The sequence below is a fragment of the Lingula anatina genome, chromosome 1 (assembly GCF_051362555.1).
Source record: "Lingula anatina isolate TDL-2025a chromosome 1, LinAna3.0, whole genome shotgun sequence".
Lineage (NCBI taxonomy): Eukaryota > Metazoa > Brachiopoda > Lingulata > Lingulida > Lingulidae > Lingula > Lingula anatina.
Window position 1 is genome coordinate 14,541,346 of NC_141767.1, and position 16,327 is coordinate 14,557,672.

A 16,327-nucleotide genomic window follows, 5' to 3' on the forward strand; every position below is an offset into this window, starting at 1 on the left:
CTATTCTCTGAAATTCACTTAACACATATCATATATTGACTAGTTATGTTGGTTACCGAGCAAAACTTCATTATCATCTTAAAACTATTCTCTGAAATTCACTTAACACATATGTATATTGACTAGTTATGTTGGTTACTGAGCAAAACTTTATTTTCATCTTAAAACTATTCTCTGAAATTCACTTAACACATATCATATATTGACTAGTTATGTTGGTAACCAAGCAAAACTTTATTATCATCTTAAAACTATTCTCTGAAATTCACTTAACACATATGTATATTGACTAGTTATGTTGGTTACTGAGCAAAACTTTATTTTCATCTTAAAACTTTTCTCTGAAATTCACTTAACACATATCATATATTGACTAGTTATGTTGGTAACCAAGCAAAACTTTATTATCATCTTAAAACTATTCTCTGAAATTCACTTAACACATATGTATATTGACTAGTTATGTTGGTTACTGAGCAAAACTTTATTATCATCTTAAAACTATTCTCTGAAATTCACTTAACACATATCATATATTGACTAGTTATGTTGGTTAATGAGCAAAACTTCATTATCATTTTAAAACTATTCTCTGAAATTGGCATACTTCTATTTTAAAGTGAAACACTACTCATTGGAGGTCAACACAATTTCTCAGAAGCCTTAGAGATTAAAAATTAAAACTTTTCTCTGAAATTCACTTTACACATATGTATATATATGTATATGTATATTAACTAGTTATGTTGGTTACTGAGCAAAACTTTATTATCATTTTAAAACTTTTCTCTGAAATTCATTTAACACATATGTATATTGACTAGTTATGTTGGTTATCATTTTCCTGTCAGTTTGGGTCTAATGGCTTTAACCTTCCTAAACAAACATGCCACCATTCTGCTTAAGTGATTATTGTCAAACAAATTGATGCTGATACATCACACTAAGTGGATGAAAAACTACAGCCTACAAAAAGGTAAATTGATGGAGTAGCTAAAAGCCTCAATTTGTGGTTGTGGTGGGTGTGAATTTAGATTGCAATACACATGAATGGTTCTGTATTATGTTTATGTTTATTGTACAGTGCAGACTTAGTGGAAACTTGGGCACAATGCTGTGGCAGATGCTCCTATATCTGGTACACAGAAGCAGGAAATACATGTATTTTTGAAGGAATAAATATAGAATTGTTTTGTAGAGTTGTACATTTGCTTCATTATCAAGTCAAAGGTTACGTATAAGTAGGTTAAAAATTATATGGGTTGCATTGTTGAAGCAGCCATAGAATAAGGCGTGTACTTTAACTCAAAGTTTTTTATTAGAGGATTTCCTTTGATATGCATGCAGAACACTCACACACACACACACACACACACACACACACACACACACACACACACACACACACACACACACACAGCACTGATAAGTACTGATTAAAAATCTTTAAGCCTTGTGCTCAAAAATGAGTTAATCTTTCTAAAAGAATTATTATATGAAAATGACATGATTAGGAATGATCTTATGAAGAATTAGATTGCAATTAGTGATCAGAAAATTTGCATACCAGCACTGAAAAAAGAATATCAGTCAAAAGAGTGCTGTTGTTCAGTTTTAGCCTTTGTTTCATCTTCATGTCTTTAATTATAGTTTTATCGGGGGATTTGATTGTAATTAAATCTGTCTCAGGGTAAGTCTTGTGATTAGTTGCTCATAATGAGCAGAAATGCATTATTTTATAAATGGTGCAAGAACATCTGGGGGTCTTCATGTTTGCATGTTTTTCTAAGAAAGAAATACAGAATTAGAAATATTCTAAGAAAACAAGGTGTAGTCAAATATTTGATTTGTTGATGATCTCATTGTAAACTCTGGCCTTCTGTGTCTGTATATTCAATATGAATAATGCATTAATTTCTTGTATATATGATGCTTAAGGCCCTTCAGTCATGTATTTAGTTGCTATTTTTGGCTATGTCTTTTTTTTTTTATTTTTATTATTTAAAAATGGTTATAAATGATTACAACTTTACATTTTATCTCACCATTTCAATACAGCATCAGTAATCCAAAGGAATGTTAATTTACAAATGATATTTATATAAAACAAACAGAAAAATACATTCACAAACTCAGGATCATCATCATCATCATCATCATCATCATCATCATCATCATCATCATCATCATCATCATCATCATCATCATCATTATTATTATTATTATTATTATTATTATTATTATTATTATTATTTTATTTTTTTTTTTTATAACTCATATATTCCATTTCTTCATCTGTATTTCCCAGGGGTCCATGTGCTGACCAGTGGCTATAATCTACCACCTTTGGTCAGTGGTATGCTGGTCATTCCTCTGGTTCAAGTCTTGGCCACCTGGACCTCTTTGTCCATCAGAAAGTCCACTGAGGTCCTGCATCTGACTGGTCAACTACTGGAGTGGCTGGAAAAGTGCAATGAGCAGGGAAAGGTACATGGTTTGTAGAAAAAAGAGGCTATGCCTGTGATAGGAAGTAAATATAAAAATGTATTCTTATACCTGTAAGCTTTTCAGTTAGGGGCCATTCAAAATAGAAGATCCGAGTAACAACTGATCCAAGGATCAAACATGGCAGACCCTACATGAAAGGAAGACCGCTGAATCCTGTAATGGTCTCTCACACGCCTCCCCACATGCCTGGTTGAATGGAGCTGAGATTTAATTACTGTGCCCCTGCAGGGACGACGCATGGAGAGGTCTGTGAGAGGAAGAGAGACCATTATAGGATTAAGCGGTCTTCCTTTCATGTAGGAGTGGCCCCTTAGACAACTTTTTGAAGTTAACTTAAGATGGCTGGCACTGCTGGGGTAGTGTCTTTTGCTTTAGTAAGGAGAGTGATTTGAATTTGATTAAATGTAGACTATATGCTTTCGTTTTTCAAATCACCATCAAAATATCCTAGCCCTTGGTTAATGATGTAATTGATTGTGCTCTAGTACACATAGCGCTCAGAGACAGTCTTATCAGGAACAGATAATTTTTAAGTATTGTATATATATATATAGTCAGTCCCCAGGATGGTCTTAACAAGAATGGAAAATTTTAGAGTACAAACCCCATCTAACGGAGGTTTTGATTTAGGCCATTTGCAATCAAACAGCCTACGTTACCCCTCAATTTTCCTGCCTACTACTCTTAATGCTGATGCTTTAATCAGGGAATAAAGGAATTACAGGAGAGTGGGAGGGTTGCAATAAAAGTCTATTTCGTAAAAACTACGGTAATTACTAACACCTTTCGTACACCTCACTTTTTTAATGATTTACTTCTTCAAGACTTATTTCTAGTCACTCACAAAACTATGAAGTGAGATTAAAACTGAATGCTTCTGCAACTGTAATTTAGTTTTTTTTCTTTTTATTCCATTTTCTTTAACTAGCTTTAGAGGCCTGTGCTTATTTTGATCTTTTCATCACAGATACGCTACATATCTACACTTTTTTTCCTTTTTATTTATTTCAGACAAATTTTGAGACAGTGTCTCTGCCATCTTTGGGGTTGACACCAGATTATTATATCAACCAGATGTTTTTGTCTCAAGCAGCACATCTCTATAATAACCCTTCCCTAGATCTCTGGATAGAAAACACCAGCTCTTTCAACATGGGAAGGAAAGTCGCAAAGTCTACAACTTGGTTGGTGGGAGCAATTTTGATGAGCCCACAAATTGAGACTGGTATTAAAGTCAAGGCTTTGGCAACTTTGGTCACTATTGCAAAAAAGGACCATACACAAGTGAGGATGTACATATCAACTTTAAACAGTAAATGTACATTATCAATGGGAATTGTTATTTTAAAAAGTAATGTAATTGTCATAACTGGTGAAAGTACCCAGCTTGTAGCTCTGAGCTTCCAGTTTTGTTTTTATTTTAATAGTTATCTTGTTAATCTTGGTAAGATAGTATGTTTTATGATAAGTACAACAAAATATCAAAATTGTTTTATTTGGGGGTTTAATCAGGATTTTGAAAAAGGCCATCCAAATAATGGAATGAGCAACATGCTAAATCTGAGAATTTTAACAAGCTGTATGGCCTAAGAGGGGTGGACAGCTTGCTAGCTGAACCCAAGGTTTTATTGCAAATTAAAGCGCAATCTTAGTTCTAAATTAACTTCTTGGCTTTAAAACACATGCATGCATGCACACATTCAAACAGTAACAGTAGAAATGGCTAAAAGCGACATTCATTATTCCTCATCAGTTCTCATCACATCTGTTATGAGGGAAGGCTAGAATTACAGCAAAATCAGAAAGAAAAAGATAATTGCGACATTGAATTGGATTGATTTAGGGACCACTCATTGAATACTAGTACATGCCATTCCAATTTTCTTCTTCAGGCTCCTGATATGCTGCCCGTTTTATTGTATTGTCTGGGAAAAGAAAAGAGTCCCGTGGTGACCATGAGTGTTTTAAATGCCATACCAAATGTGACGACTCATAAAGTAAGTGACACCCTGATTATGATGGCGGCCTATTATACACCCAGCTTTTGTAATTGTGTTATGGCATTTATATTCAAGGCAAAGTAAGCAATGGCCATGTTCAGAACCATTTGATCCCCAGACTAGTTAGTCCTTGAATCAAATATGACATGCAATGGACAATGGATTTCTGTCTCCCAAGCTGGCAGTCCCAGCAGGGTCAGAGCAAATTAATCTTAGCATTACTTTAAGTGGGTCGTGCCGAATTTAAAAAGTGGACTAGTTAGTCCTCAGATCAACTGGTTGCGAATGCAGCCCATGTTTTTGCTCCCATCTAAAGCTCACTAGGATGGCTAACATTTCCACTATTATCTAATGCATTTTAGATTTGAGAAAGTGATTTTACTCCCAAAAAAATCTTGATTATGAACTCTTTAATTCAATTTGAGTGTCTGTCTACGTACATTATTCAAACTACAATGGATGGGGCACCTCTCCTCTGCCCCCTCCTCTTCTGAGAATTTTGAAAAAATCTTAAAAAGTGTTAAATCTAGCTGATGGTGTGAATTATTCAGAGAGCATCTTGCATTAGATGAAGAAATTCAAGATGCTCTCTGAATATCTTGCATTAGATGAAGAAATGAAAGTTGAATGGAATCCCCGATGGGAGGTTTCCTGCAAAGCTTTAAGAAAATGAAACCAAAAAAAAAGGCTCTGTATTTATCTGCTTTTTGCTTTATTCTTCATGTTTCAGAGGACTTCCCCTCCTTTTTGAAAGGAAATTGTTTTGAAACTAATGTTGAATGCAAAAATCTAGCATGTGATAATTTTCCATTTATTTCTCCCAGGTAGTTTGTCAGTCTTTGGTGTATAAACTCTCACACTTCTATTGCTTTTTAGCTGTGTGTCCCCGCAGTACTGAAAACCTTGCAGGTACTCAGCAATACCCCACAGCTAAAGCCCACCTCCATTTGCTTGATGACCAACCTTTGGCAGATTCAGCCCAGATGTTTTCCCTATCTTCAAGCTCTGCTCACTGATGACGACCAGGGGACAATGTCCAGAGAGACGGGACAGAACGAACTGATTATCAGCAAAGCAGCTGCTATAAAAGATGTCTGCCGGGAAAGGTAGTAGGCAGATTGAATTCAATTTGGTGGTTATGGCATTTGTCATGCAAAGTAGTCAATGGGATTTTTTCCTATTCTTCCATTTGATATTGGGATGTTTAATGAGTTATGAGGAGTGTGTCATTACTTTCAAATTGCTATTTTTGTTATTAACTTTGTTTACCTGCAAAAATATATCATTATAAAAGGTATGTTTTTTATTTTAATATTTTGCTTCACTTTAAGTTTGAAGTTTTAATTTGCAAAGGATAAAAGAATCACTATTGCTTTAGCTTATTGATCTTATCCTTTCCATTTCATACATAAATTTGTTGGGAAGAAAATATGCAAAACTTTCACACAGGACTGTGACAATAACCCCTTCTCTTCCCTCCCCCTCATTTAGCCTTCTGGATTTTTATTTATTATTTAATTAATATTTATTTACAGATAGACTAATTAAATGCATTCTTCTTCTTCACAAAATCCTAGTTCAGCCAGTACAGAAAGTGACAAATCATCCCTTGACCACCCTGACAGTTATTAATGCTATTAAGCCAAAAAAATCCATTAGAAGGACATTTCTGCAACTGTAAACTGTGATAATTTTTATGATTGAAAAATATGTCTGTTTCAATCATCTGCCTGACCTGACTGGGATAAAGCTTAAGGGGGTAATAAAAATGTTACTCTTTTTTTTTTCACTTGCTTATTAAAATTTGACCTGGAGAGGTAGGCCTAAAATAGATAATTTAGAATAGGCCAAATTTACTGAAAATGCTGTTTGAGAATTTTCCAGGAAAAAAAAGCCTGCTTTTATTTTGTTCACAAGTAACTAATTAAAAAAAAAATTGGATCCCATATACTGGAGACTGATATGCATAAATGCTGTATGATATGAGATCTGACATTTTGTTATGTACTTCTAAAGGAAACTGCACGTAATGTCTCATGACACCAGTGCCAATTAGTTCAGATCCAGTTGAAACTTACGTCATCCATAAATGAGTATCAAGTATGTGATTTATTTTTCTTTCATCATACGTTTGGAATCTGCACGTGGTTGATTCACTTATGCTCTTTGATAGTTGACATATCGCCTATTCGCCTTATTCTTCAGCTGCTTTTAAGTGTTTTCTTTTTCTTTTCTTTCAAACAATGTGGAGACAGTGCAGGTTGTAATGAGTGTGCTATTATAGTAACAGTAAATTCATTACTTGAAACAGATTGCATGTCCTGGCCTTATACATCTATTGCTTCATTAAGAGAACTATATCACTATGTAATTTTAAATAAATTGGCCATTTTATAACCAAGTGAATGAATTATAAATAAGCAATCATTGTTTGTGTTTTGTTTCACACACTCTTTTTCATATTTTTTGGATGCAAAAGTGCTGATGGTTATTTTGCATGTTGAATCTCAGTATATGAATTTTCGATCTGTCTGTCATTAATATCTACTGGGGACATGGTGGAAATAGGGAATGTTCCCTCTATTAATAGCAGATGATTGAATATGGGCACCGTGACAATTATTGATGCTATTTGTCCAAAATCCATTAAACAGAACTGAGTGTTTTTGAATTATTTCTGAAACAGTAAATTTTGATGAGATTGTTATTGATAGGTTGCATGTATTTCAATTGTTTGTTTGGCCTCTGGGTGGAATTTTAACCTGTGAGGACAAGGAAATAATTCAATTTATCAACTGCCATGGCCTTCTGAATACTCTAATCCACTTTGGCCTGGGAGAGTTCTATTATGCCAGCCACCAGCATGGTAAAGCCTGTATATGCTTCTTGAATCTGGCAGGTCAATTGATGTTCATGGTAAAAATAACATAATTTTCATATTAATGATAATGACAAAAATCGTTAGGTGTTTTGTTACTGTATATGTGTTCATCAATCTTAATGCAAAAAAAAGCATACAGACTTTATACCTGTCAAGCTATCATATTGTCACGATTTCTCCTTCTTTATTTTCTTTTGTAAGCATTTTCTCATTTTGAAATGAATACTGCATTAAATAGATGTTTGATCAATTTCTTGATGTAAAAGTAGACTTAACGTAAGCTGTTATACATCAGCTGGATAGAAATTAATCGCTGTCAAACATTAATCAAATTAAAAATTGTCTTGAGAAATATGGGTAAAATGATAGGTCCATAGATAATGCCTTTTGGTAGAACTGCCTGTCCTTCATTCATGATTATTTTCAATTCTTGTCTAAGAAGGTCTGACTGTCAAACTGAATAAAATGTCTGACAGGTTCGTATGGCAGTGCACTGCTTTCAGACAGTTTTGACAACACATGTTTAAACACATGATTTGGTATAGTTTTAAAAAGTGAAATAACTAAGAGAGCACACTCATAATTTCTTTGAAATAACATTAATCAAATTTTTTTGTGAAATTCATCTTTTTTTATAAATAGGCCAAAAATATCTTAATGCTGTAAATTTCGAAATCAATAACAACCTTATATTTTTCAAATTTTGAAAACTTTACTGAAAGGTGGACTTTATTTTAATTTGAATATATTTTTACTGCTATTTATGTGTTTTGATGAGGGAGGTGGAGGAGTTTTGTCTTCTGTTGTGTTTTTTGTTTGTTGTTATTTTAATTATTCATAATTCAAAATGATGCTAAACAAATTCTTACAGAAATATCACAGATAACTGGTGTTCAGTACATGAAGATATACATTATGTGTGCACATAACAACTCAGTGCGAACAACAAAAATTCTTAACTCTCCCAAAAAAACATTTCACAAGTAGCACTTAATTTTTTTTCTGAGTTTTGAAAGCCCATTTGCTTTCTCACAGAGCATAAACTGTTATCTTTGACTGAAAATGATAAATCTTTTAACAAAAATAAAATATAAGATAAAGTGAGGTATTCGAAGTTTTCAAGTTATTGCTGTATCTTTCAGACCAGACCATCATGGGGCAGATCTCCTCCCAGTACTGTCCCAGCTGTTAACTAGCTGCTCTACAGAGGGCGATGCTGTCCCTGCTGGCCTGGCACTGGAAGGGCTGTACGCGCTGTGTGAAGCTGAGGTATACGGTAATTCTTCTATAAAGTAAAATAATGTTATTTAATGATTTTCCCCTCCTCTAAAAATGTTCATCAAAATTACGTAATATTTTTGATTCAGAAGTTTTGAAAAGTTATTTGGCTTGGTCTCATTAAGTTTTTTTATGAGTGCTTCTGAAATGACTAAATCCTGAAAAAAGTACAAATTAGAAAAGAGAGAGTAGTTCACATGTTCATATAATAACCTTTTTGGTTGCAGGTCACTGATATAAGAACAGTTTGGAATGTTTTGTCTTCAAAGTTGGCCAATGATAAAAGGTAAATTTAAACAGCATGCCATATGATGGTTATAGCTAGACTTAGTCTATGTATTTTTTATTTAAGTTCATCTGTTGAATAATTAGCCTGGCTTACAACACAAACAATTCAAATAATCTGTACATGCAAGGTGCTTTCAGTTTCTACTAGTGTCAAAAAGAAGGTATTGATGTATTTGTCAAGCTTATATATAATACAACATTCAGTAAATAAAAGACTGTGCAGTTGTGTACATTATTATTTTCAGACCCTTGGTTCTCTACAAGCTGTGTGACCTCTTCTCTCTGGTTCCACAGTTAGAAGTTGACACACCTGAATATCAGGTGAGATATCCCAGCCCAGGGGACACTAATGAATTACGAAAGAAAATTTTTTCTTTTTAACTTGAATATCAATTTATTTTTGTCGGGTGATTGTGTACAAATATTTAATCTTATGTCTGTTTTGAAATCCACTAAAAGTCTCCATTTGGATATGTGCATTTTTGTTTGTTTGTTTAGAAACATAAAGAGTCAACACAAAATAAAATGCTAGATTAAATATAAATCTCTTGAAGAAGTTTTGACACAGACTGCAGTGAATTCATGCTGCTTTGTCTCTACACAAACATTTCGTGAGATAAATGATTCTCTCAGTGTAATTTTTGAAGCACTTTGATACCTTTAAAATTCCAGGTATTTTCCAAGTCTGTGGTCAGTCTGCTATGGTCACTGACAGGGCACTCAGATTTTAAAGTGGTCAAGGCTGCATATGATGCACTGTCTGCCTTTCCTACGGAAGCTTTCACCATTGAGGTTCTCCCTCAAGAGGTATTTGTGTTGCATGTTCTGACATAGATATTCTTAATTTTACATTTAATTTTCCATCAGAACAGGTCATTTGTATGATGTAAAGTTTAGAAGCTTCGGCTTGAAGACGTGAAAATAACCCCAGCAGTATATTGATTGTAAGATGTTATAATCTCAAAAATATAATGATTCACCATTTACCTTTCACTTTAATATTTAAGTATTAAAATTAAAATTTCATTCAAATTGTTGACCTTTAAGATAACAGAGGGTCTTAAGTCAGAGCAGGCTGATGGTGACAGTGCCGCCTCTAGAGGGCAGGAACAACAAGAGGAGATGGTGTCCATACCAGGAGAATGCTTCGTTAAGTTGCTGAAGGGAATGAAGCCAGAAAATGTTTATGGTATATGGACACTTACTTGACATTTTTTTATTAAAATAAAAATTGCTCAACTAGGTAGATAAAAATGTTTTCACATTTAATATTGTGCAAATTTGCTATGTAAATGAACAAAAAAGTGCATCCAGCATCTTCTTACCCAAAAGCTGATTGTTTCTGATTGACTCTTTGCCACAGAGTGCCACTAAGGATTCAAATTGGCAGTAGACTCAGCAGTATGTCAACAGTGGAGTGTTTTTAAATAACTATTTAGCCCTTTTTGTCTGGAAAATAAAAATTTTGCTCTATAACTAGGTGGCCTTTTGACAAATTGGTGCCATAAAATATTGACAGAATTCCAGTCACTAAGGTGAAGTTTCTGTTCTTGACATCACATGTATATCCCAGGGACACCTTTACTTTCCTAATGCAGCCATACATATTTTTCTTCAGCTTACCAGTCATTCCTGTCAGTTCTAATAGAAAAAGAGGTGGAAGGCATTCCAAGGAGAACATTTTACATGGCAGATAAGATGCAGCGTCCCAGTGGCAGCTCTGCCAAAGCTTTGCTTGGTATCCCAGCATTCCTCCTCCAGCAATACGAGACCAATAAGCAGCCTGGACTACGAGCTGGATTGGCAAGTGGGTTGTATTTTCCTTTGTTTTCTGTCCATGTGACACTTGAGACCCTGCACACACGCATGTAGTCAGCAATTTGAATTTTAAATTTTTCTAAAAAAGAAAAAATGGTGCTTTTTACCTTAATGTGTACATACATGTAGAACCTAGGTCAAATTTTGATTCAGAGTTTAACTCTCCCTGTCCAAAAGGGTGGTTCATTTGACCTTCTGGCCCTCCCTCCCCTCCCCCATTGCCTGTGGGCCCATGCATGAATAATTCATGAAACTTATAGTGTGGACATATTGTTACTGTATTCCTTTCGCACCTTTTGCCATTCAAAGTTATTATAGCTATACATAGTAAGAAAAAACTTTTAACTCAAACAGTTCTATATATCTTCCTCAGCAAGCCTTTTAAGTGCATTTGATCCTCAAGTAGACGTGGGACAAGATGGCAAACCAAAGAGACATGATCTTATCACACACGGCCGCATGTACCAGATGATGCTGACTGGACTACTACAGGAGGTCCCTGTCCAGCATACTGACTGGCACAGGGCTGTGATGCTGCCCAAAGCTTGGCTGAGCTTTATGGACAGAGTATACATGGCTTGTTTAGAGGTAGGTACACTGGGTATGAAGTTGGTACCAGGTTAAGTTGGGTGTGGTTTTAGGCCCCACTCCCATAGACACCATTGGTCTAAGTGTAGCGAAACAAATCTGCAGGGACTCTCGCTGACTGCAATTAGTTTAACTGAAAGGCACGCATTCTCCTCCTTGCTTTAAGTAGAATATAGAAAACCTGGTAATTATACAAGTATGTTGGATACAAGAGGACGTGTGTAATTGAATTAAACTGATTGCACTTAGCAAGAGCCCCTGCAGAGTTTTGTTTGATCCACGTAGATCACTAGTATCTTTGGGAATCACTCAATGAGGTGGGCTTTTGAATGGGTTTCCCAGGATTTTCAAAAGTTATAGTGTCAAGTGATTTTATTTAGTGATTCATAAGTGATTCATAGTAAGACATCAGCCATGCTAGGATTTATGGGGAGGGTGGGGGAGGTTATATTTGGCTCTAGTAATTTCTGATGATGACAGCGAATGAGTACCAGTACTTGGTATGTGTCCTGTGATTATTAGGTTCCAACCCTTTATTTATAAATTTAATTGTATAATACATGAAAACTATCATGAAAAATGTGTGCTGTTGTAAAAACATATAAATTTTTAAATTTTAAGAGGGAGCTTTGCTGTTGACATCCTGTTTCGAAGTGCAGTTATTTACATATGAGTAGTTTGATTTATTGGTTTTTTTCTTTCAAAGCAGTTTTTATCTTCTTCTTTTAGGGAAGACAGGCAGAGCTGGAACTTCAGTGGCAGCATGGTCATGCAGACGACAGTGCAGAAGACAAGGAGACCAAGATGGCTGCTGTGTGGTTGTGGTAATGGATTTGCTACTCTGTACTGGTTTGTAATGACAACCCTCATATCGACAGCTGGAGCTGCAATTTCCCAATTACATGTCTTCATTTATGAATTGTTACACGAAACAAGACTGATTATAAAACCAAAGTTCACACGTGTGATTAAAAGAAGTTGTTTACTTTAAACAGTCATGTTTGTCTATGGAATTTCTTTCACAGGAAATGGAGGAGTCATGATACAAACTATTTCCTTAGAAATCTGTCAACAGTGTTTTTTATTCCTCAGATAACTAATGGAATTATGATTACTGTTCCTTTTTACAGGGTTCGTGACAGTTTGACAGATATCTTGAAAAAGACCTCCAGGTACGTTTATCTCACTTTATGATGAATTAATATGACAGGGTATTAATTTAAATGTACCTAAAATTTGTTGAATGATTATTTTGTAACTGTTATGTAAATCATTTATTATGAAGCAGTTGTGTATCAGAATAAACAAGTAGTTGACTGATACTGATATTTGAATTAGAATGATTATGTATTTTATACACAAACAAGTTAATGAAAAACAAAATATTTGACATAAGTATATTTATCTGCTAGATAGATATGAAATTTTGTATCTTAGTGATTTTTAGCATATCTGCTTTTGACTTTCAAGGGCAACTGTACTATATTTCTGGTTCATGGTATCTGGGAAATGAAAAGTTTGTATTGGTTAAGGTGATTGTGTTAGTTGGGATGTCACAACATTACTTGGGTGAGACAAAACACTGCACAACAGAACATGACACTGGTAATCATACTTTTAGCAGTAATACAACACTGCAATTAAGTGGTGTAAATGTCCCTTATGCCACCTATTGACGAAAAAAGCAGATGGGTAGAAAATGTGTTTATCCTTTTAGGAAACAATTTTCTTTTTTTTTAACCTCTTTACACAAGAGTTGATGGAAAACCTATTTCACCATAGACCCCATTCCCACAGATTTTAGATCGATCTATCTCTGTGGGGAGTCTCACTAGATTACTGTCAGCTTAGCCGGCTTAAATGTCTGTCCCGCCTACTAAAAGCTTTAAGGAGGTAATTAACTACAGCAATTAAGCGTGAACCCCCAGGGAGTTAGGTCGATCTAGATGGATTGATCTAAATCTATGGGAATGCACTCATAGCTATTGTCATTGTTTCAGAGGGTCCCCCACGGCTCAGGGCAATGCACTCCTGGCCCTCAGTGCCCTGGCGGTGACAGTCACCAAGTATGCATCACACCTGGATGACAGTGTCCTGAAACTATGTGACAAAGAGTCCCAGCACATCCAGCAGTCTCACTGGCTCCATAATGTCACCAGCACTGTGATGACTGTGGTGGACACCAAGTACAAGGCCAAAGGGAGAGTATTTTGGGGAAAACAGGTTAGTGTTTTCATGGGAGTTTTAGGTCATTAATTGATATATAAGATTGTTAATTATTTTTATGTGAAGTTGTTTAGTAATTTTATATTTGTTATCATTGTAACTTATTGTTATGTTTTTTAATATTGTAGATCTACTGTATTTACACTATGAATGTAAAACTTAAACCTTTCAGTTGTTATTTTAAAAGTTTGATTTACTACTAGTCATTGGTTAATAATGTTGGGACCTTAACCTTTTTTCTTTAAAGTCCTTGCTATTTTATGTAATGTAGCTTTGCTCCATGTTGAAACTACTTAAATTTTTTGCAGAGCTGAAAATATTTTGCTGTGCATGAAACAAACAGAGTACTTTGTCCCTTTGAAATGCAGTCCCTTCACCAATAAATACTATCAAATATCATAAAACAGCTAAGAACTTAATTGCAGATAAGCACAGGTGACTCCACATCCACATCCACATCCACATCCAGCTTCCTGGCCCGATCTTGTGGCTGCCTGGCCCTGTCCATGCTTGTCCCTGTCATTGTCACCAAGAGTTTAGATCTGGTGACCCAGGTGATCCAGACCCTAATGGTAGGACTGCCGGGTGGAGCAGGGGCAGAGGAGTCAGCCATGTTTCAGTTCCACTGTGGTCTGGGGCTGGGCATGACGTTGGCCAGGCTAGTGGAGGAACGCTTTGATGACATGGCCGGAACAGAGGTAAAGTTATGCAAATTCTATAATTACTCGATTTTATCAATGTCAGACAATTGTGACTCTTACAGATACTGTATTTTTGAAGTCTAAATTACTTAAAATTACAACATTCCTATTGAGTGGAAGCAACAAAATTAAAAAGCAACCTATTCTATTGTTATCCTATTAAGTAAAAGCACCACAAATGCTCTATAGAAAATTAATTTTTGCGATTATAAAATTATGTATCTGAAAGTTTGATTATTTTTGCCCATTGAAAAGATTGAGTCATTACTGTTTTATAAGTTTTACCCGAGGTTGACAAGTAGTATTGCAGCCTGGTACTGATCGAAAGCAAAATGTTCATCACCTTTTACAGTATTTGTGTCCCAATATACAAGTTCACTAAAGCCAAGTTTTCTTTTTTTTTATACCTAACAAAATGAAACTAGTATAATAGATATTATAAAGAAAGTGGACATTGCTAACTTTAGGGCATGATAGTAGTGTGGAGAGCACTGGATGAACTGGAAAGAAGCTGCCTGGATCCTGCTGTGCAAAACTGGTAACATATGATAGCTTCTGTTCTGAAGTGTCTGAAACAACTTTCACAATTAATAACTTGTTAGCTTTTTTCAATTCATAAGAAGTCATGTCTGTTACTTTCCTAGAAAATGTGCTTTTTAGCTTTAAGTCAACTTTTTTTTCAATGCAGTTTTCTGTTCAGCAGCATTTAAATTGTTCCTAACGTGTTATTATGCTCTTGGGGGTTTTACTTTCTTCAACAAACCCTATGTACCAATCAAAATTATAACTGTAACAATAAACTGACCTTGTGAATGATGAGGCATATATTTTGGTGACTGTTTTGCATAAAAGCCAGAAAACTGTACTGCTTGATGTGAAAAGGGGCCTAAAATGCACTAGCACCATAATAGTGATAATAACTATTATTATTATTATTATTATTATTATTATTATTATTATTATTATTATTATTATTATTATTATTATTATTATTATTATTATGTCTTGAAGGACTGGGAGTCTCCTGGGAATAGGACAAGCCATCAGTGCATTGTGTTCAGATGGGAAGGCAGAGTCCAGGGCCAAAGTTTCCTATACATTTGATGTCCTCAAAGATGCTCTTGTAGAAATGGAGGCTTCCACTGAAAAATACCAGGTGAGATTTATCAATGTGCAACTTTGCATGTAGAGTTTATTATCTTCAAGTTTGGAATTGATTACTTTCATGTTTTAAGATGATTTAAAACTGATGATGAAGTTGAATTGAACCAAACTGAGTTTTTTTTAATTTATGTGTTGATTTTTTCATGTTTCATGACATTTCATGATTATCTGTGAAAATATGATAATCATAACATAATGATTGAGAACTGAAGTAAAAAAAATGTATACATCAGTTGATTTAATTTGATTGCACAGCCACTTTTGCAAAGTTACACTTTTTATATCAAATGGGATGATATTTAATGATTGATTCTGGCATAAAAATTGATCTAATGATGTTGACTGGTTCTGTATTTAGGCCTTGGCTGTATCTCTGGCCTACATCAGTGCAGCAGGCTACAGTTCTGCCATCTTGGATGTGCCTAGGGTGACAGAAATGATGGAAAGGCTCAGTAAATTGGCCATGGAAACACCCCAGGTATGTTTCTGTTGTACACTGGTCTTGTGTGTGTTCTTCTGCTTTGTGTCAGAGTGACAAATTGATAGTAAGAACTAAAAGTGAAAGTGTAAAAATTAAAACATGAATAGCACTGACAACTTTTCCTGAGTCATTTCACCAGTGCAAATGATGATTTTTTTACTTTAGTCTACTGTGAGATGATGTATAAACTGGTTGCAGTGATTCTCAACAAAAAAACATGTCAAATCTGTTCATTGGAACTTTTCTACCTGCTCTGTTTGCTCTCATAAATCAAAGATTCTTTCCAGTATAATCCAATTTATTTGTTTAAAGAATGGCACATTGAAGGTCTCAGTGACAATTAATTGTCAGACTCCAAATTGTCCCTCAACATGAGTGCCATACTATAAATGAC

At 34.9% G+C, this 16,327-nt stretch overlaps 1 protein-coding gene across 5 annotated transcripts in view; it reads left to right on the forward strand.

The window, feature by feature from the left end:
* The window catches only part of LOC106179819 (focadhesin), a 77,090-nt gene that overhangs the window by 54,548 nt on the left and 6,215 nt on the right, over positions 1-16,327 (forward strand). For all 5 annotated transcript variants that reach the window (XM_086999896.1, XM_086999897.1, XM_086999892.1 and 2 more), the window contains 18 exons: positions 2,309-2,487; positions 3,520-3,792; positions 4,401-4,505; positions 5,385-5,614; positions 8,532-8,658; positions 8,895-8,953; positions 9,201-9,276; positions 9,628-9,762; positions 10,003-10,144; positions 10,574-10,762; positions 11,147-11,361; positions 12,091-12,185; positions 12,492-12,533; positions 13,362-13,584; positions 14,013-14,285; positions 14,756-14,826; positions 15,300-15,444; positions 15,811-15,930. In XM_086999896.1, coding sequence (XP_086856022.1) covers positions 2,309-2,487; positions 3,520-3,792; positions 4,401-4,505; positions 5,385-5,614; positions 8,532-8,658; positions 8,895-8,953; positions 9,201-9,276; positions 9,628-9,762; positions 10,003-10,144; positions 10,574-10,762; positions 11,147-11,361; positions 12,091-12,185; positions 12,492-12,533; positions 13,362-13,584; positions 14,013-14,285; positions 14,756-14,826; positions 15,300-15,444; positions 15,811-15,930 — 2,699 coding nt within the window. The remainder of the gene's footprint in view (positions 1-2,308; positions 2,488-3,519; positions 3,793-4,400; positions 4,506-5,384; positions 5,615-8,531; positions 8,659-8,894; positions 8,954-9,200; positions 9,277-9,627; positions 9,763-10,002; positions 10,145-10,573; positions 10,763-11,146; positions 11,362-12,090; positions 12,186-12,491; positions 12,534-13,361; positions 13,585-14,012; positions 14,286-14,755; positions 14,827-15,299; positions 15,445-15,810; positions 15,931-16,327) is intronic.